Source organism: Schistocerca nitens, chromosome 9, assembly GCF_023898315.1.
Source record: "Schistocerca nitens isolate TAMUIC-IGC-003100 chromosome 9, iqSchNite1.1, whole genome shotgun sequence".
Taxonomy (NCBI): Eukaryota; Metazoa; Arthropoda; class Insecta; order Orthoptera; family Acrididae; genus Schistocerca; species Schistocerca nitens.
The window spans coordinates 513,015,153-513,037,814 of NC_064622.1; the positions used below are offsets into that span (position 1 = coordinate 513,015,153).

Consider the following 22,662-nt stretch of genomic DNA (forward strand, 5'->3'; position numbering starts at 1 on the left):
TATCAATATGAAACCTCTACAGCCTGCTCAGAATTGAAAAAGCATCTGGCTCATTTGTCACATACAAATGTTCTCTTTGCCAACATTCCGCATCGCTATGATTTGCCACCATGGTTTTGTGTGAACAAAGAGATTAGAACTGCTAATGAGAGTTTTTCCAGTACATGCAGTCAATTCGAAAATGTTTGTGTTGTTGATATTAGTGGCATTGGTTGGAGATTCCACACTTCTCATGTACTTCATTTGAATAGCCTAGGGAAGAAAATTGTAGCACAAAAAGTATTGGATGAAATAAAAAGGCACCAGCAAACATCTGTAGCACCATCACCAACAGTAACCGTAACATCAGAAAAATCAATAAAAGCAGGTTCATCACAAGTAGCAACAACAACAGAAGCAACAGCATCATCAATATCATGACCATTAGCAGCAGTAAAATTATCAGAAATGGTCAAACCACCATCCGTAACAGCAACAAAACCATCAGCAGAAATGACAGCAAAACCAACAGATACTACAACAGATCCACCATCAACAGAAAAGAAACAACTTGAAAGAAACAAAGACAGTAACCGGATGAAGAATCCTGTCAGCACCACCACCACAACCACTACACCACCACCTCCGGCCGCAGAAACAGCAGCAGCAACAACAGCAGCAGCAACAGAACCAACAACAGTAACAGTAGCAACAGAACCAACAATAACAAAAGCAGTAGAAACTAAACCAACAACAGCAGCAACAAAACTATCAGCAGTTGCAGCAACACAACACTGCTTAAGGAGGAGTCAAAGACAAGGTACATGTACATCATTAAATAAGGATTTTTTTATGGCCTCAGACAAAGAAAAGGAAAAGATTGTGACAAACCAGCAAGAAAATTTGTAGATAAGTCACAACTACTATGGAAAAAGCAGCACATTACCATGTAATGACAAAAGAAAAAATACTTGCAAACTAGTCAGGATAATGTGTCAGAATATTCAGTGCCTCAAAAGCAAAGTGCTATACCTAGAAGTAGCTTTAAACAATCTTGCTGCTGTCTCTTGTATTTATTTATCTGAACACTGGTGTAAGGCTAGTGAATTAAGTCTCATAAATATAAGCAACTTTAATTTAGCAGCACATTATCGCCAAAGTGTTTTTAAAAATGGTGGGGTATGCATTTGCTCTAGAGTAGGACTACAGTTCAAAGTGAAAACAGAATTGGACCATCTAAATACAGAAAAACATTTTGAATCATGTGCCATAGAAACTTCCTGGCAGATTAAAACTGTGTGCCGGACCGAGACTCGAACTCAGGACCTTTGCCTTTCGTATGCAAGTGCTCTACCAACTGAGCTACCCAAGCATGACTCACGCCCCGTCCTCACAGCTTTACTGTGTGTGTGTGTGTGTGTGTGTGTGTGTGTGTGTGTGTGTGTGTGTGTGTGTGTGTGTGTGTCAAAGATATATATATATATATATATATATATATATATATATATATATATATATATATATATTTTGCGGAGTGAGCAGAGGGGAGAGATGGAAATGTGGAATTGCAATATCATTGTGATAAATTGTAATCTGTAACAATGTACTTGGTTTCTGTCTAAATATGAAAGTGGGACATGAAACTAAGATTACCTATGCTAAGTATGTGGACCACTGATGATCTGAATTACACGTAATCACTGTTCTCTAGATTGAGAAAAACCTAACTGTTGTGTGAGTCTGTATAAAATTCTTATCCTTCCCACTTGTCCCTCCTTCAGGGAGCTCTTATCCTTCTCACTTGTCCCTCCTTTAGGAAGGAACCTACAAATTCTGTGACCTAGGATTGGTAATAATTATTGCCTACAACAAAGCACTTAGTTTCTAATGGTCACTTTCAACACTATCAGTGGTCAGCATTCTGGCATGCTGTACAAAAGAATACAGCTATTGCAATAATGGATATTCCAGGATAAAAATGATGTACAAATGTGAGGATAAATATATTTTATTTATTGCTTGTTAATATGTTGTGTAAAAGTTTTCTGTAGGAGACATATGACATTGTATGTAAAGCCCTCTAGTGGTTAAGTTCTTAAGACCAGTGCACGCCTAAATAACATCCTGGCAGCCGACCCATCTGTCCTTTTTTCAGCTGTCATATTGACATTTTATCTTTCATAGGCAATTTCTAGGTTGCTTAAAAAAAAAAAAAAAAAAAAAAAAAAAAAAAAAAAAAAAAAAAAAAAAAAAAAAAAGAGGTATCCAGTTGCAGTAATGAGCGTGCGGATAATGTGGCCTATTCTACACCTTATTTTAGATCTATATGACGATGCTGTCCTGATTATATTTATATGTTTTGACAATGCCATTATGGCCTTATCATTTTGGAACATGGTGTAAAAAGATCTGAGGATGGTCATTACGGACTGATACCAGCCATCGTCTAAAGAATTCACATTGTGATCGGAGACTGGAATAAAAAAAAACATTTGACAGTATTGGATCACTGTTTGTATACGCGACCATGTCGCGGTTGGTGAATTCTGTATTCTTGCTGAAACTGGTAATTGTCTAAGGAATTCATATTGTGATCAAAGACTGAAATAAAAAACATTTGACAGTATTAGATCACTGTTTGTATACGCGACCATGTCATGGTTGGAGAATTCTATATTCTTTATGGATGATACCCATGACTCTTCTAATAAGGGCAGTTGCAACATGTAGTGACTTGAAGGAAGGAAGCATAACATCCTGCAAACATCAGCTTCATTAGAGATGGAGTACAAGCCTGGATTGTTTCAAGCATGGGGAAGGAAATTGCCTGTGCCCTTCAAAAGAAACAATGTGGCACTTGCCTGGAGTGATATAGGGAATCACAGAAAATCTAATTCATGGTAACTGGACACAGATTTGACCTGTCATGTGAGTCCAGTGTGCTAGCTAACCACTGTGCCACCTTGCACATGTCATGATGTGCGTTCACTTTTACTTTCATGTGTGCTCAATACAAAGTTAAACCACATATATAGTACCAGCCCTGTTTGAGGAAGGCAGATACGTCTGCCTGTGTATATGTGCGGATGGATAGGTGTGTGTGTGTGTGTGTGTGTGTGTGTGTGTGTGTGTGTGTGTGTGTGTGTGTGTGTGTGTGTGTGTGCGTGTGTGAGTGTATACCCGTCATTTTTTCCCCCTAAGGCAAGTCTTTTCGCTCCCAGGATTGGAATGACTCCTTACCCTCTCCCTTAAAACCCACATCCTTTTGTCTTTCCCTCTCCTTCCCTCTTTCCTGATGAAGCAACCTTGGGTTGCGAAAGCTTGAAATTTGTGTGTGTGTTTGTGTGTTTTTTATTGTATCTATCAACATACCAACACTTTCTCGTTCGGTAAGTTACAGCATCTTTGTTTTTTTAATATATATTTTTCCCTTGGGGAATGTATTTTTTGATGAAATCCATGCAATGTACATTGTCTCTGGATGAATAAACTACTACTACTACTACTATTCAGAAAAAGTGGAAGAAGTCACAGGCCCACACACAATAGGAATCAGGAATTTTTGTTCTCTCAGGTGGGTGGAAAAGTAACAGAGCTAATTCCAACATAAAAATTTTGCATCAAAATGTTCAGTATGTGTCAAAGAAACTTGATGAGATAGAAATTTTATTGCCAACTGAGATGCTGGAAGTCTTTATTATGTCGTCACAAAGCCTGACAGAGACTGAAGTAAGATTTTATGTACATATATCTGTGTGAGACCAATAATGTCTCTGAAATTTTGTCGTTTCATTTGCACTGAAAGAATTGTTTGCAGTTTAGGTAACAGAAGATTAACTCATTTCTGTAGAGCTAATCATAAGGGAGGGGAAATTGCAGTGTACATAAGCAGTGAGATGGAATTACTCCATGGCCAGTTGAAAACAATTCATATATGCTTTTAGAAGCAGTAGCTATGCATATAATGTTGCAGGGAGAAAGCGTTTGATATTAGATCTTTGATATTAGATATGTACCAGTCACTTAGGACACAAATAAACATTTTTTTTTTTAAATAGCCAGAAGTGCTTCTAGATAAGGCCATTAATGAATTCCCATATACAGTTATAAGTGGGGATCTAAATATTGATACATTAAAAGATAGTGGTCATACAAAAGATTCTGTAGCCTGATAAATGTCTACAACCTGAAGTTAGATGTAGAAAGTCCATTAAGATGCTGTCACACCTCACAAACATTGATAAATCATGTAATAAGAAAGATTCCTGAGTAGGTAAACTGTGTATGTAATAAATGCTGCAGTCTCAGATCATTATGGACAAACAGTTGAACTATCAGGGATCAATGTTTTCTGTGAGAAAATACAGTTAGAATTTAGAAAGCTGAAACCAGAAAATTTGAATAGACTAAAAGTATTATTAAAAGGAGGAGACTGGAAAGACTACACTCAATAAATAACATATAGGGGAGGTGGGAGTACTTCTGGTTAACATTGGGCTCATATATAAACTTTTCTTGCCCTATATTAACCAGAAATCTAAGTAAGGGAAATACTAGAAGATGGACCACACACACACGCACACACACACACACAGTATACAAAAATGATCTGAAAACGGCATTCAAAAACTGCCTGATAAGCAAAACTGCAGCTAGCATTGACACAAGAACAAGAAGAGAGCCTGTAGAAGAATAACAAGAAAAACTACATCCAGTTTTTATCAGAATGAAATTTGAATTTCCATAAACATTTCTAAGACTGTGTGGTTCCACATAAATGGCTGTAGGAAAGTATCTAATAGGGAAAATAGAAGTAATATCATTTTAGAGAAAGACAGGAAGGAATGGAAAGATTCAAATGTTGTCAGCAATACTTTTAATCAGTATGTCAAACTAATGAAAAAACTCATAAGAGAAAACAATAGCTCAAAAATATCAAGAAATATGAATAACATATCCAGTGTCACAGAAAATATTTTCAGCTACCAGCAAGTGAATTAGCAATAATAATGCACAGCCTAAAGCCCCAAAACATAGATGACATTGTGCAGTAAAATACTGTACTCAATGGTCAATGAGACCTCAGCTTTGTAAAATGCGATATTTCCTAAATATCTGTAAAAGACAAAGGCTGTGCATGTTTATGAGGGTAATTATAAGAAAAATCTCATGAACTATAGATCAGTTACTACCACATTTTTCTTATGTAAAATTGTGGAAACGGACTTGCAAGGTAGAACATTACATTTTATAGAGAAGAATAACACACTCAACAAGACACAGCATGGTTTTAGAAAATGTAGGTCTACCACCATGAGCACAGCTAACTTTGTAGCTAGTGTCATTGGACCATCAGATGAACAAAGAAAAGTCTGGGAGATTTCCTTGACATCTCAAATGCATTTGGTAATTGATCACATGTGTGATACTAGACTAATACACAAACCAAACTATTATGTTATTAGGGGAAAGGCAGCTGACATAAAGTTGTTTGTGAAAAACAGAGAGCAATGTGTAGAAGTGAAGCATAAGGAAAGTAGCACTGCTGTAACTGTACCAGAAATTTCAAGTAGTAAAGTTTGGTGTACCTCAGAGGTTGGTTCTCAAACCCCTTCTTTTCATCCTGTATGTAAATCATATGACATCAGCAGTAGGTGACACTTGAGTGATGGTAAAAAATGACTGCAATCAAGTGCAATTCCAAGTCTGAGGAAGGCTTACAAAAATTTCAGTGAAAACAACTTGTTTGTAAATGCAAATAGGGAAACATATGTATGGTTGTGAGTAACTAAAACTACAAAGACTGACAATATCTCCCTTGAACCAGATAATTCACTTCTCAAAGGAGCAAGGATCACAAATTCTTGGGTATCATTCTTGACAAGCATTTGACATGGCATAAGCTATCCCCACCTATCATACTGTGCTATAGTCTGGGGAAATACAGCACACACACACACACACACACACACAGACACACATAGGTTAATAAAACTTCAAAAGAAGGCTGTTAGATGCATTGCAGATCTGCTTCCAAGACAGTTGTACAGAAATAAATTTAGAGCACTTCCCCTCACTATATATGTCTGCAACAATAATGTGTCTGAAAGCAAGTAGCACTGCATAATTAAACAGACATACATGATTATAATATGTAAAACAGGGTTGATTATTATCTATATAGCGACTGGCAGATATTAACCAAAAAAGATGCCACAACTGCTGGGCATATACTGTATTCACAACTGCAGGGCATATACTGTATAATAAATTACCACATAGAATAAAATGCATTAAAAATACATTGATTTTCACAAATAACTTAAGAGGCTATTTAGTCTCTTTATCTGTATGTAGCCAAAAACAATACATTGAATCTAAATGATAGAGAGAATCAGCTTCAGAAAAAGAGGGATTGATTGATATGTTTATTCATCCATATAATAATACAAATTGTATGGATGTCACCAATTGTGTCTTATGAACTAAAGCGTACATCGGTTCTTACTATGTTTGCAATTCAATTCTTACAATTTTTAGACATCAATTCTTACAAAATTTATAATTATGCCATATGCTGTTACTTTATATAGGCCTATGCTGTATTTGTGTCTACTGAATAGCTATCTACAATTATTCTAAATACTCATTTACTTGTAACAACTTTTACTTAATAAATACATTTTTAGCTTTTGGCTAAGAAATCAAATGCATTTACACCTTTTATTTCCCGTGGCAGCCTGTTGTACAGTTTTAGTCCATTATATAGCAAACTGTTCTATGTTTTGTACTTATTTTTCCTGTTTAGGTATAAGTAGCAGCTGTATGTAGTTTCATGCTCATGTATTGAGCTGTTTGTAGCGTAGAGATGAGTATTTTTCCCTTCATACAATACAGTCTGGAAAATGTATTCACATGGGACAGTCGGAATTTCCAGTTTTTTGAATAAATCAATACAATGGGCCCTACTGCTACTATTTGCTATTATTTGTACAGCTCTTTTCTGTACCTATTCCTCTCACTTTTTTCCAAAAATATGATTCTGTAACTGAGGATTGAGTGTATGTATCCAAAATATGTCATTTTAAGGCATGAAATATTGCACACTGGTGCAGGTATTTGTAGAGCATCATAAAATGTCCTTGTATCCATGCATACATACATGCAGCTTTACTGTATGATTAAATGATGATGGCGTCCTCTTGGGTAAAATATTCCGGAGGTAAAATAGTCCCCCATTCGGATCTCTGGGCGGGGACTACTCAGGAGGACGTCGTTATCAGGAGAAAGAAAACTGGCATTCTACGGATCGGAGCGTGGAATGTCAGATCCCTTAATCGGGCAGGTAGGTTAGAAAATTTAAAAAGGGAAATGGATAGGTTAAAGTTAGATATAGTGGGAATTAGTGAAGTTTGGTGGCAGGAGGAACAAGACTTTTGGTCAGGTGATTACAGGGTTATAAATACAAAATCAAATAGGGGTAATGCAGGAGTAGGTTTAATAATGAATAAAAAAATAGGAGTGCGGGTTAGCTACTACAAACAGCATAGTGAACGCATTATTGTGGCCAAGATAGACACAAAGCCCATGCCTACTACAGTAGTACAAGTTTATATGCCAACTAGCTCTGCAGATGATGAAGAAATTGATGAAATGTATGACGAGATAAAAGAAATTATTCAGGTAGTGAAGGGAGACGAAAATTTAATAGTCATGGGTGACTGGAATTTGTCAGTAGGAAAAGGGAGAGAAGGAAACATAGTAGGTGAATATGGATTGTGGGGAAGAAATGAAAGAGGAAGCCGCCTTGAAGAATTTTGCACAGAGCATAACTTAATCATAGTTAACACTTGGTTCAAGAATCATAAAAGAAGGTTGTATACCTGGAAGAATCCTGGAGATACTAAAAGGTATCAGATAGATTATATAATGGTAAGACAGAGATTTAGAAACCAGGTTTTAAATTGTAAGACATTTCCAGGAGCAGATGTGGATTCTGACCACAATCTATTGGTTATGAACTGCAGATTGAAACTGAAGAAACTGCAAAAAGGTGGGAATTTAAGGAGATGGGACCTGGATAAACTGAAAGAACCAGAGGTTGTAGAGAGTTTCGGGGAGAGCATAAGGGAACAATTGACAGGAATGGGGGAAAGAAATACAGTAGAAGAACAATGGGTAGCTCTGAGGGATGAAGTAGTGAAGGCAGCAGAGGATCAAGTAGGTAAAAAGACGAGGGCTAATAGAAATCCATGGGTAACAGAAGAAATATTGAATTTAATTGTTGAAAGGAGAAAATATAAAAATGCAGTAAATGAAGCAGGCAAAAAGGAATACAAATGTCTCAAAAATGAGATCGACAGGAAGTGCAAAATGGCTAAGCAGGGATGGCTATAGGACAAATGTAAGGATGTAGAGGCTTGTCTCACTAGGGTTAAGATAGATACTGCTTACAGGAAAATTAAAGAGACCTTTGGAGAGAAGAGAACCACTTGTATGAATATCAAGAGCTCAGATGGCAACCCAGTTCTAAGCAAAGAAGGGAAGGCAGAAAGGTGGAAGGAGTATATAGAGGGTCTATACAAGGGTGATGTACTTGAGGACAATATTATGGAAATGGAAGAAGATGTAGATGAAGATGAAATGGGAGATAAGATACTGCGTGAAGAGTTTGACAGGGCACTGAAAGACCTGAGTCAAAACAAGGCCCCGGGAGTAGACAACATTCCATTAGAATTACTGATGACCTTGGGAGAGCCATTCATGACAAAACTCTACCATCTGGCGAGCAAAATGTATGAGACAGGTGAAATACCCTCAGTCTTCAAGAAGAATATAATAATTCCAATCCCAAAGAAAGCAGGTGTTGACAGATGTGAAAATTACCAAACTATCAGTTTAAGAAGTCACGGCTGCAAAATACTAACACGAATTCTTTACAGACGAATGGAAAAACTGGTACAAGCGGACCTCGCGGAAGATCAGTTTGGATTCCGTAGAAATGTTGGAACACATGAGGCAATACTAACCTTACGACTTATCTTAGAAGAAAGATTAAGAAAAGGCAAATCTACATTTCTAGCATTTGTAGACTTAGAGAAAGCTTTTGACAACGTTAACTGGAATACTGTCTTTCTAATTCTGAAGGTGGCAGGGGTAAAATACAAGGAGCAAAAGGGTATTTACAATTTGTACAGAAACCAGATGGCAGTTATAAGAGTCGAGGGGCATGAAAGGGAAGCAGTGGTTATGAAAGGAGTGAGATAGGGTTGTAGCCTCTCTCTGATGTTATTCAATCTGTATATTGAGTAAGCAGTAAAGGAAACAAAAGAAAAATTCGGAGTAGGTATTAAAATCCATGGAGAAGAAATAAAAACTTTGAGGTTCGCCGATGACATTGTAATTCTGTCAGAGACAGCAAAGGACTTGGAAGAGCAGTTGAACAGAATGGATGGTGTTTTGAAGGGAGGATATAAGATGAACATCAACAAAAGCAAAACGAGGATAATGGAATGTAGTCAAATTAAATCGGGTGATGCTGAGGGGATTAGATTAGGAAATGAGACACTTAAAGTAGTAAAGGAGTTTTGCTATTTAGGGAGTAAAATAACTGATGATGGTCGAAGTAGAGAGGATATAAAATGTAGACTGGCAATGGCAAGGAAATCGTTTCTGAAGAAGAGAAATTTGTTAACATCGAGTATAGATTTAAGTGTCAGGAAGTCGTTTCTGAAAGTATTTGTATGGAGTGTAGCCATGTATGGAAGTGAAACATGGACGATAACCAGTTTGGACAAGAAGAGAATAGAAGCTTTCGAAATGTGGTGCTACAGAAGAATGCTGAAGATAAGGTGGGTAGATCATGTAACTAATGAGGAGGTATTGAATAGGATTGGGGAGAAGAGAAGTTTGTGGCACAACTTGACTAGAAGAAGGGATCGGTTGGTAGGACATGTTTTGAGGCATCAAGGGATCACAAATTTAGCATTGGAGGGCAGCGTGGAGGGTAAAAATCGTAGAGGGAGACCAATAGATGAAAACACTAAGCAGATTCAGAAGGATGTAGGTTGCAGTAGGTACTGGGAGATGAAGAAGCTTGCACAGGGTAGAGTAGCATGGAGAGCTGCATCAAACGAGTCTCAGGACTGAAGACCACAACAACAACAACAACATCCATAAACCAGGATGCATGAACATAGAAGGTATGTATTTTTTATTACATAAGAATTAGCCCGCTGCTGCTTGTTGTTTATTGTTATTTTGGGTGCCTAAGACAGAGTGAGGCTGTCAGAATGTAAGATGGCAAAGATTAGTGAGTGCATGGTGTACATTGCAGAAATGAAATGGTGAAATTGTAAAATTAGGAAAATGTGAATATGAGCATGTGAATTTCATGTGGTCAGTGAGATGTTATTATTTTTGTTTTTATCTCATTTGTGTTATGTTAAGGAAATTAATGAGTTTGTTATGTTGTATGTATAAATGTAATTGAAACTGTTTATTCCCTGATATCTGTTCAATGGAAATTGTTTACAGATGGATTAATGAATAAATAAATAAATAAATCATCACAAAGAATTTCTGTTACAGAACTAACAAACTTGTGGCAGCCATTAAGGAAGATAAATTGTTTGTTAGTACAGCAGAGTCAACTGTAAATAATCAATAAATGATAAGCTCAATTGGTGATGCATGTAATGTCTATTTTATTCATGTTTCAATCCTAGTCTAGTATCTCTTTTGCAACATTTTACAATACAAATTCCTAGTGTTTGAAAGCCTTCCATTTTACATGAACAGATAAGTCTTTAATAACTCCATTGCCTTGGTATCTGTGCAGTGAACACTTTCATCCTATACTCTTTGTTTGGCTGGAAAACTGGAAAATAAGAATGCATTTTATTGGTCTGTCTTTTCCTTTCATAAACTCATATATTGGACGAAAAAAAAATTGAACCTCCAATTTTTCAGTTTTACCTTCTTACAGCTATTTTTCTTGGTTTCTTGTTGGCATACTGCTCCAAGAAAAGGAATGAGATTCAATACCTAACATAAGTAGGTTCAGTGTGCTAAGAAGTTTTGAAGATTCCTTTTGACTTTTGCTTTGTGTTTTTGCTTTTTGGCTCATAGTCCTTGTCAAGTGGAATATTTTACTACATGTAGAACATTTCAGTATATTTGTTTTGGTGGCTAAATTTCATACTGATATCATTGTCACTACAGTGAATATGCTCATACCATTCATTCACAAGAAAAACAGTTGGCAGTTGAATTATGCATATCATGAGAAAGGGTAACTGAATTTTTGGATGATGTAAACAGACAAGTATTTTTTAAAAAAAGCTATTAATTTATATCCTCAAAGTTGATTTCATGCTTTAAATAGAAAAAAATAGTATAATGAATCCACATGTTAAATGCATTTTTTTTCTTTTTTTTTTTCTTCTTTCAGGAACTTGATATTGCATATATTCCTGAATAAAGGTCATAAATTCATCATCAGCATTTATTTAAATTTATTCATTCCTCAGAAGCTGAAATAAATGGTTATGTATGTTACATCAGCTTTCTTTTAATTCTAGAAGTCTCTATATGAATACAGTGCTCACAACCAGTTATGTTCATGATGACCTAATGGAGAAATAAATGATTATGGTACTAGAAAGTGGTCAGGTGAGCTGAATTATATTAAGAAAGCTCCTACAAGTATGGAATTACTATAGAGTACTATGCATGAAGATGGCAACTTCTTATACAAATTCTCAATGATTTTGCTTTTTGTGACCCAGCAGTGACTGCATTGGTTAATATAAGAAAATTCTGTGGTTGGCAGCACAGATCCCTACTGCAGGACTATCTTTGGACTCAGCTCATGTTGATCTTAATTTGCCTCCACATGAATTCTTATATATTGCTGCCAAGTAGTAAAGTGTATATATTCTCAATATATGGTAATAATCATTATATTGCTAGCACCCTTCCCTGGCCCCTTCTACATTGGTGATCCCATGATCAATGTCAACAACTACTATGAATTATCTTACGTTCTTTATCTCATATTGTATGAAACAACAATGGAACCAGAGACATTTGAATACAAGACAGTGACCTGTTTAGTATTCATTTAGTGCTTCGCCACATCAGGAACAAGTTTTGCCTTTTTTGAAATGTGAAAGTGATATTGTGCAGTACTGGTGAAATCAGTGCCCCCCCCCCCCCCCCCTACACCTGACAAACAATGTGCACGAACTACTGATCTTATGTGTGTGTGATGATGACTGCAAGTCATTTGCATACCAATGAGATGTTGTCCAACAAACCATCACAATGGAATGTTGATCAATTACGTCATGCATATTGTGTAGCATACAGTTCCACCAAACTCGTTTGCACTGCTATGCAGAATTCAGCCAATGGAGCAATGCACAGACACTTTGAATGATTTTCTTCTGTGTCATGGCCTAAGAGCTCATTCATTCTTGCTCTCTGACCAGCTGTGGTGCCACACACATCACATAATTTTGATGAGAGTCCTGCTCATCTCAGATCACAACCCAAGCTGCCACGTTTCCTCCTAAAAAAAATAAGTTACTCCAAGTTCACCACATTACTGAGCCACCTAGGCAAGCATGCTGAGATTATTAGTGACACTGTTTTGTAACCCCTATTGTAATGGGACATCTTCCTCTAGCATTACTTTTCCTTAACAGTAGTTGTTGATACCAGTATCATTTTTCGAATTTTGGGCATGTCAGTACTATCTTAGCTGCTTTTATAAAACTTTGAAATACTTTTATACTCAATATGGACCTACAATGTGAGAATTTCAGCTTCAAGACTCTGACCCATAGAAAATAAGAACTGGAGCCTACTCTACACAAGATGCTAAGTAAACTAGAAAGTTTATTGAAATATTCGCTCCTCTAAAATTTTTCGTAAAGGACATTGCTTATTGTGGACAATAACTGGAATTAGGAACGAGGAAGTAGACTACACTGTTGCTGTTGTGGTCTTCAGTCCTGAGACTCGTTTGATGCAGCTCTCCATGCTATTCTATCCTGTGCAAGCTTCTTCATCTCCCAGTACCTACTGCAACCTACATCCTTCTGAATCTGCTTAGTGTATTCATCTCTTGTTCTCCCTCTAAGATTTTTACCCTCCACCCTGCCCTCCAATACTAAATTGGTGATCCCTTGATGCCTCAGAACATGTCCTACGAACTGATCCCTTCTTCTAGTCAAGTTGTGCCACAAACTTCTCTTCTCCCCAATTCTATTCAACACCACCTCATTAGTTATGTGACCTACCCATCTAATCTTCAGCATTCTTCTGTAGCACCACATTTCGAAAGCTTCTATTCTCTTCTTGTCTAAACTATTTATAGTCCATGTTTCACTTCCATACATCACTACACTGCATACAAATACTCTCAGAAACGACTTCCGGACACTTAAATCTATACTCGATATTACAAATTTCTCTTCTTCAGAAACGCTTTTCTTCCCATTGCCAGTCTACATTTTATATCCTCTCTACTTCGACCATCATCAGTTATTTTGCTCCCCAAATAGCAAAACTCCGTTACTACTTTAAGTGTCTCATTTCTTAATCTAATACCCTCAGCATCACCCGACTTAAATCGACTACATTCCATTATCCTCGTTTTGCTTTTGTTGATGTTCATCTTTAATCCTCCTTTCAAGACACTATCCATTCCATTCAACTGCTCTTCCAAGTCCGTTGCTGTCTCTGACAGAATTACAATGTCATCGGCGAACCTCAAAGTTTTTATTTCTTCTCCATGGATTTTAATACCTACTCCAAATTTTTCTTTTCTTTCCTTCACTGCTTGCTCAATATACAGATTGAATAACATTTGGGAGAGGCTACAACCCTATCTCACTACCGTCCCAACCACTGCTTCCCTTTCATACCCCTTAACTCTTATAACTGCCATTTGGTTTCTATACAAATTGTAAATACCCTTTCGCTCCCTGTATTTTACCCCTGCCACCTTCAGAATTTGAAAGACAGTATTCCAGTCAACATTGTCAAAAGCTTTCTCTAAGTCTACAAATGCCAGAATTGTAGGTTTGCCTTTCCTTAATCTAGCTTCTAAGATAAGTCGTAGAGTCAGTATTGCCTCACGTGTTCCAATATTTCTATGGAATCCAAACTGATCTTCCGCGAGGTCGGCTTCTACTAGTTTTTCCATTTGTCCGTAAGGAATTCGGGTTAGTATTTTGCAGTCGTGACTTATTATACAGATAGTTTGGTAATTTTCACATCTGTCAACACCTGCTTTCTTTGGGATTGGAATTATTATATTCTTCTTGAAGTCTGAGGGTATTTCGCCTGTCTCATATATCTTGCTCACCAGATGGTAGAGTTTTGTCAGGACTGGCTCTCCCAAGGCCGTCAGTAGTTCTAATGGAATGTTGTCTATTCCCGGGGCCTTGTTTCGACTCAGGTCTTTCAGTGCCCTGTCAAACTCTTCACGCAGTATCATATCTCCCATTTGATCTTCATCTACATCCTCTTCCATTTCCATAATATTGTCCTCATGTATATCACCACTGTATAGACCCTCTATATACTCCTTCCACCTTTCTGCTTTCCCTTCTTTGCTTAGAATTGGGCTTCCATCTGAGCTCTTAATATTCATACAAGTGGTCCTCTTCTCTCCAAAGGTCTCTTTAATTTTCCTGTAGGCAGTATCTATCTTACCCCTAGTGAGATAAGCCTCTACATCCTTACATTTATCCTCTAGCCATCCCTGCTTAGCCATTTTGCACTTCCTGTCGATCTCATTTTGGAGACGTTTGTATTCCGTTTTGCCTGCTTCATTTACTGCAATTTTATATTTTCTCCTTTCATCAATTAAATTCAATATTTCTTCTGTTACCCAAGGATTTCTACTAGCCCTCGTTTTTTTACCTACTTGATCCTCTGCTGCCTTCACTACTACACTATCTACCAACAAATACAACAGAGTAAAGTCAGTGCACCCACAGGATTCTGGAACTGTAATTGTGCCAAGGTACTTATGATGAACATCTAGAGATCAAGATGCATTCTCAGACAGTCTTTAATTTATGTCTCACTTGTGCTAGACCACATCCTGTGGGCATGTTGAATTATAACATTATCCCCTCAGTTACAATTACTAATGATCTTGAGTGCGTCAGTATAAAAGAAACTAACTTTGGCAGAAAGACTTCATGCCATATTATAACACTGACAATATATCACTTTATCAGACAAAAATGACCAACTCTGCCTCAGGCAGGAATCATGCCATGACATGAGGCAGTAGGCAGGTGAGCAGAACCAAGTGTGTGTGGACACTGTTGAGGATGATGTTGCCTACATCTCCTAGGGCAGTGAACCAAGCCAGTCTCAACAAACAAGCAGCCAGGTGACAACAACTCATGCAAGAAGATGTGATCCATTTCCCATGCCTGCTACATAAAATTTAAACTTAAGTGTTTATATGATTATTTCACCAGCTTTATAATATGTATGGTATATGGAAAGGCAGATAAATTCACACCACCTCATGCAACTGCACTTACACACCATATCACAGCTTTATATTACTGAACGGATAACAACATCCCACAATGCTTGAAAATGACCACATGCTGAAATTGCAATTTCAGTAAATAACGTTTTAACAGCCAAAAGTGGAATGATTTTATTTAAAAATTTAATGTAGCCTCTGGATCCAGTTATCACCAAACATCTCAAATAAGAAGACATGACCAGGCCTTTCTTTGTTTCAAGTATGTTTCAGCAATAAAGCATGCAACTATTCGGCATCTTGCACTTACCCAAATGGGAAGAATGATTTGGGCCATTGCACTACTACACATCACCTGCCCACTGAACATGCAAGTCAGTCAAGTTGCACACTGTCCCCACATAAGGGGACATCCTGGATCGTACCTGCAACCAATACATTCTTCTCAACACTGGGTCTGAAGTGAGTGCCATGCTGCATGAGCTACTACCACCAAGGGGAAAAAAAATTTTCACTGTTCTACAAAAAAAAAAAAACCTTTTTTTCTATTTCTGATAAAAAATATTGTGATCCTAGTTGTATTTTGAGAGCTGAATTGAAAACTGTTTTTGGTTTTTTCTGTCAGGGATAGTTTATGAGTAATCGCAATTTTATTTCTCTTTTCAATTTCTGATATAGTGCAGCAAACGTGAAGTGAAATTCGACAAACAAATGCACATCTTTATGATGCTATAAGTTCATCACATTAATGGAGGGTGGGATCTAACACATAACACAGTAACCTTTGTGTATACACTTTGAAGCATTTATTTGACATGAAAAATTACAGAAAATTGACAATCAATGAGCCACTGCATTGTAATGCACATCACTTTTTTCTCTTGTATTGTGAATCTTTCTTCTCTCGAATGATATTCCAGCAATAATCTGCTAACATAGAAGGTACCCACTTCCCTTCATAGTGACTTTCTATGGTAGAAATGTCTGTATGGAATATTTCCCCATGTTCATCCGATACGTCACTACAACTCTCTGTGAAGTATTCCAGATGAGAGTCCGTCATATGTACCTTCAAAGACATATTGCACCCCAAATCCTGATATGCTTTGATCATATCCTTCACCATTGCTTTGTAGTTAGTAGCTCTTCTTCTTCCAAGGAAGTTTTCCGACACCATCTTGAAACAGTCCCATGTGGTTTTTTTCTTTCTCAGTTAAACATGCTTCAAAATTTGCATCTTTCTGCAGCTCCCTGATTTGCGGGCCCACAAATACACCTTCCTTTATTTTTGCAGCTGAAAGATGGGGGAATTTGGTAGCTAGATATGCAAACCCACAGCCTGTTGGATCCATGGCCTTCACGAATTGTTTCATCAAGCCAAGTTTGATGTGAAGCGGTGGAAGTAGTATATATTCAGGAGCTACCAGACTTTCACGTTGTACATTCTTTTCGCCAACTTTCCATCTTCGCCCAGGCCATTTCTTCTTCACGTAGTGAGAATTTTGGTCTCGACTATCCCACTCGCAAAGAAAACAGGCATACTTTGTGTAGCATTGTTGCATTCCCAGTACCATAGCAATTACCTTGAAATCTGCACATATTTTCCATTTGTGTTCATTGTATTTTAATGAATTTAGCATCCTTTGTACGAGTTCGTAATTCTCTTTTGTCAAACTAGCGTAAGCTACTGGAACAGAGGGTATTTCATTTCCGTTATGGAGCAAAACACCCTTCAGACTGGTTTTCGATGCATCTATGAAAAGTCTCCACTCCTTTGAAATATAAGTGAAGTTCAGCACTTTCAACAGGCCAGCAACGTCATTGCAAAATAACAGTGCTTCGTCAGTTGAAAAATAAGAAATAAAGGCATGTTCTCTGTGCCTGAACAAACTGATTTTAGCACTTTGGTGCAGTAGATTAAACTCTTGTAACCTTGAACCAAGCAGCTGCACCTTTTGTTTACTTAGTCCTAGATCACGTACTAAATCATTAATGCTACCTGTGTTAACAAATGTGGCGATGACTCACTTGTGCAGTGATATAAAGGATCATCATCTGTGATTTATTCAGTACTACTTATTTAACTGTCACTCGGAATTTGACCTCGAGCTCTTGAAGGTACTGGAAGGTTGTCGGAATGCTGCTCTGGCATTCTCGCTGAAGGCAGATCTGGGTAAACAATGTGCCTCTTCGACTTTTTGTTTGTAAAACCCTGAATTTTTGTTAGACAGAAATAACAATCAGTAACATGGTCCTTAGGCTCCCTCCACACCATGGGAACAGCAAACCACGCCACATTCTCTTTACCTTTCCACCACTGAATTAGTTTGCAATAACATGTAGCACAACAGAAATGTGGTGCCCATTCTTTATCTTGGTCTCCTACCTCTACTCCAAAGTAATGTTTGTTTGCTTTCTTTATGACTGAAGAAATTTTCTTCCTATTTCTATAAAAAGTGAACTTCCCACAGATGTAGCAGAAGTTGTCCGGCTTATATCGACATCCACGACGACGTGGCATTTCTGCAAATTTAAAAATACCACTCTGGTAATACACCTGTATTAAATTAATAGTAGGGAACTAGAAGAACGCTGATGTGTAAAAACAAGCAGTCGTTTCACCTTCAGCACCAGGCTCAATCAGTTTACACACAAGAACTAAAAAATTCAACCGTGCTCGGAATTATGACAGACAGTTACTTGTCAGCCAAAACACCCACTCGTTAAGACTGACACAAATTGCGGCTAACACCACTGTTGTAAACTCGATACACCTGCCCCTAGGAGGCGTGAAGCTTTACTGCCGAGGCAGCGACCGGCTGTCGCCATTAGAGTTAATGAGATGTTTCAGGTGGTCTTAATTAATTAATTTATTTATTTATTATCATCCCAATGATCACATTTGTGATATAGGATTTGTCAGGGTACATTTTAACAACTATATAATATCTTTACAAAATTTGTATCTGTGCTGAATTCATATTAATCTATCTTATGTTTAATACAATATACAACTAATAAGTGTTTTATAACATAATTTATTATGCACTGATGTAATTTCATTTGTCACATAAACTTAAACATATATTTTATACAGTTGCGCAGAGATATTTGCTTATGCTGTAATAGCATTTGTCAAGCATGTGGTTCTTTAGAACAGTTTTAAATTTATCCTCATTTTCCAGCTCTTTGATATGTTTTGGTAGTGCATTAAAAAGTTTGATGCCTTGATTACATACATGTTTCTGGCTTCGGGTCCTTGTTACAGCTTGTATGTGGAGGTCTTTACATTGCCGTGTATCGTAATTATGGAAGTCTGTATTGGTTTTCATTTTGTCCTGATTTCTTTTGATCACCAACAGACATTTCAGAATGTATAATGATGGAATTGTTAAATTTTCAATGCTTTAAAAAGGGGCCTACAATGTGTTTGAGGTGGGCTGTGGGTCATTATCCGAATAGCACGTTTTTGTAATTTGAAAATCTCATTTAGACAACAATTTGTTTTTCCCCAGAATACTATCCCATAGGATGCAATGGACTGAAAATAGCCAAAATATACTAATCTGGTACAGTCATTACTACAAACTCTTGAAATTATTCTAAGCACAAAACATGCTGTACTCTTTCAAGTTGTTTGCCCTCCATGGTGGGATTTAGGTCGTCCTGTTCACTTATTTTTCCATATTGCACATAATTAGTTTTTTTTGCATTCAGTGTTAGCTTGTTAGCACTAAACCATTTTTGTATATCTTGTAGGACATGGTTCACAGTACTGTGCAATGACTGCTTCGTATCACTAACTATTAAACTAGTATCATCAGCAAATAACATGATTCTAGCTTTTCTCTCTGACACCTGAATATCATTCATGTAAATGAGGAACAGCAAGGGGCCTAATACACTTCCTTGGGGTACTCCTACTGTGACCTCCCTCGGATCTGATCTTAGTTTAATTTTTTGATTAATATTTAGTGCTGTAATTTCAACCACCTGCATCCTCTTTTCCAGATAAGACTCAAACCACTTTTTTACCGGTCCTCTGATACCTATAGCTTCAAGCTTTTTCAAAAGTATGCTGTGGTCAACAGTGTCAAAGGCTTTTGACAAATCTAGATTTATCCCAACTACACTATTTCCCTCTTCCAATTTAGTGATTATTTCTTTTGTGTATTCTAGTACAGCTGTTTCGGTACTTCTCCCAGCTTGAAATCCATGCTGGTTACTGTTTATCAGGTTGTGCATATTAAGATAATGTGTGACTCTATATTTCATTAGTATTTCTAAAACTTTAGAGAAAGTTGAGAGGAGTGAGACAGGTCTGTAGTTTTCTATTTTAAGTTTATCACCCTTTTTTAACAGGGGAATGACTTTAGAAATTTTCAGTTTTTGTGGAAACACGCCCTCAGCCATTGACAAGTTTGCTATGTGCGCTAATGGTTTCGCTATCTGATTAGCTGTTTTCTTTACTAATATTATTGGCACCTCATCTACTCCAGCTGACATCTTGGACTTCAGACTTTTAATCACTTTTAAAACTTCCTTTTCGTTTGTTGGAACTGCCATCATACTGCTGGCTGCCTTGGGTGCTTCCATCTTAATCTGCTCCCCAAGATTCCTGCTTAAAGTCTGCGGTACATTTAAAAAGTAATTATTTATATAATTAGGCATGGCATATTTATCTACCATTTTATTCTCCTCATCTTTTAGAATAATTTCCTTGTCTTTGGTAGGTGCCCCGGTTTCTTTTCTCACAATTTCCCATGCTATTTTAGTTTTATTTCTGGACTGTTTTATTTCCATACTATTACTTAATAACTCTGCATTTGCAATTACTCTGCGGTATATTTTCCTATACCTCTTTACATATTCTACGAAATCAATATTTGTACACTCCCTCAACTCTGAATTCAGTTTTTTCATGTTTTCACATGATTTCTTAATTCCAAGAGTCATCCAAGAACTTGATTTTACGTATCCAGTAGACTTGATTCTGGTCAGTTTCTTTGGAAAACACATCTCAAAGTTCATCATATAAATCGATGCAAATACACTATATGCCTCATCTGTACTTGACTGTTTCATAACATCTAACCAATTTTCATTTTCTAAGATACTTATGAACTGATTACAGCTGTCCACAGAGAAGTTTCTTTTGTAAATATTATTTACACCTTTACCTTCCTTTGACCTTAAAGGGATTTCAATGGTGAGAGCATTGTGGTCAGACAATCCTAAATGTATGTTTGTTACCTCTATGTCAGTTTCTGACATATTTGAGAAAATGTTATCTATGAGGCTATTGGAGGTGTTTGTTATTCTAGTTGAATTGTTTATATGTGGTGACATGTTGAAACTCTTTAATATGTCCAAAAATTGCCTTTTTTGTTGACTTTCAACTAGAAGATTAATATTGAAATCACCACAAAGAATAATCACAGTTTCTTTTTTGTAAATAGTATTTAGCAACAATTCTAATTTATCAAAAAAGACTTCTATGTTTCCACATGGTGACCTATACACTGTTATGACGATGACTTTTTTCATAATGACATAGGTGTGGCGGGGGATAACCTAATGATGTCTGATTCTTCCCATCTGCTGTTGCAGAAGAAATTATCACGTTCTATCACTACTGGATGCGGCAACATACCCATATTTCTCTATAACGTCTCTGTGTTTGCCATGAATTGTGAGTATACATATATACACATATTACACAAAAAGTATCCCTGACAACGATATTTTGTTTACATATTTGAATTTCCCACTGTAAAATGGTCTAGAAGCACATACTTTAATATCAGAAATAGAACCCATGTCGAACAGTGTTATCTGCCTTCCAACTCTGTGCGGAGATAGATTCACTGATTACAGTATACAGAACCATGTCTTGAACCTAGAACCTGGATTTAGAAGACATGTTTCCTTAACTGTTTTTCGTTACCATTGGCAAGGAAGCAATACTGGGGGTTGATTTCCTAGGAAGTTTTCATCTCTCTCATATTTGTAACATGGGTTTATGAGCCAGCTTTGTGCTGGCTTGATCATGAGTGCAACAGCTTAATTTGATTTTTTGTGTGATATCATTCAGCTGAAGTTGGCAGTGGCCACTTTGATGGCACCACCATGGGTTATGGTGAGGCTTCTTCTAGCAGTGAGCTGAGGCACTGTGAGGAGTGAAGCAATACAGTGAAGTTCTGCCCCATGGCTCTGACTTCTTGTTAGCATGAGTCAATGTTTATTTGTGGAGTGTAAGCACAGCCATGATAACACTGACATCCAAATCTGCTAGGTGCAAGGGTGCCTCATTGTCACTCATCTATAGACAGCCTATGTATCCTCATGCCCAGCATTACTTGTGGACATGATGGTGTCTTGGTAGAGCCGAATCATTCATTTGATGGTGAACATACTTCATTATTTTGGGATGAGGTATGGTCTGGTTCACTCTGCAGTACAGTGGTACAGGTGAGGGAGTTGTTTGTGGAAACAATTTACCCCAACTGCAGGATACAATGTTTGGCAGAGTCTGTTGCAAACGGTGAGCATTGTGTGTGTTTGTGCATGAGTTGTTTCCTTGGAAATGAGCTATTTGTCTGGGTCACTTTCTGCACATGTTATTGTCTGAAGGACATTGTATATTGTTAATTTTAGTTATTAGTTTCCGATGCACATAAAGAATGCATAGAGAAAGCTATCCAATCAAAGTCCAGTTCATGTAGTGTCAGTGTTTCATCAATAATAACTAGAGTCTGAATTAAAACACCATAAACAAAACCAGTATGCCAGTCAGTGCTCACATCACAACTGATTCAGACCTGTCCTAGACTGGCTTGTTGCAGGAGTCTGCCACTGTCTCATTAAAGGTCACTCCAGATGACAAATGTCACCCGGTTAGCAACATCATGGCAGTTGACGGAAAAACTTTTAACACCTGCTCTCATTCACATGATTTGACTCCTTCGTGACAATACAGTTCTATAAATTCTTTTGCAATTCCAGTCCCCTCAAGGTCTCCATGTAACCTGCATTTTTGGGTTCGAATCAGTGTCTGGCACAAGCATGTCGGAAAAAGTAAAAATTGTAAGAGAGAATGGCTTGTCAGAATTAATTTTCAAGAGGTGTCATTTCAAGTACTGCTGAAAGACAAATTTTGA

The 22,662-nt window shown here is 37.2% G+C and overlaps 1 protein-coding gene across 1 annotated transcript; it reads left to right on the forward strand.

The window, feature by feature from the left end:
• Positions 1-447: 447 nt before the first annotated feature.
• LOC126204385 (integumentary mucin C.1-like) lies at positions 448-21,685 on the forward strand. The gene is made up of 2 exons (XM_049938756.1): positions 448-799; positions 21,597-21,685. Exons 1-2 carry the CDS (start codon positions 448-450, stop codon positions 21,683-21,685), a joined length of 441 nt encoding a protein of 146 aa, XP_049794713.1.
• The last annotated feature ends 977 nt before the right edge of the window (positions 21,686-22,662 follow it).

What these genes read in the sequence shown, in the direction of transcription:
- LOC126204385 (XM_049938756.1), top strand. Translation starts at nt 448, where the DNA reads ATGGTCAAACCACCATCCGTAACAGCAACAAAACCATCAGCAGAAATG. An exon ending in AAGGAGGAGTCAAAGACAAG is followed by an intron (nt 800 to 21,596) that starts GTACATGTACAT and finishes GATATCATTCAG; the next exon opens with CTGAAGTTGGCAGTGGCCAC.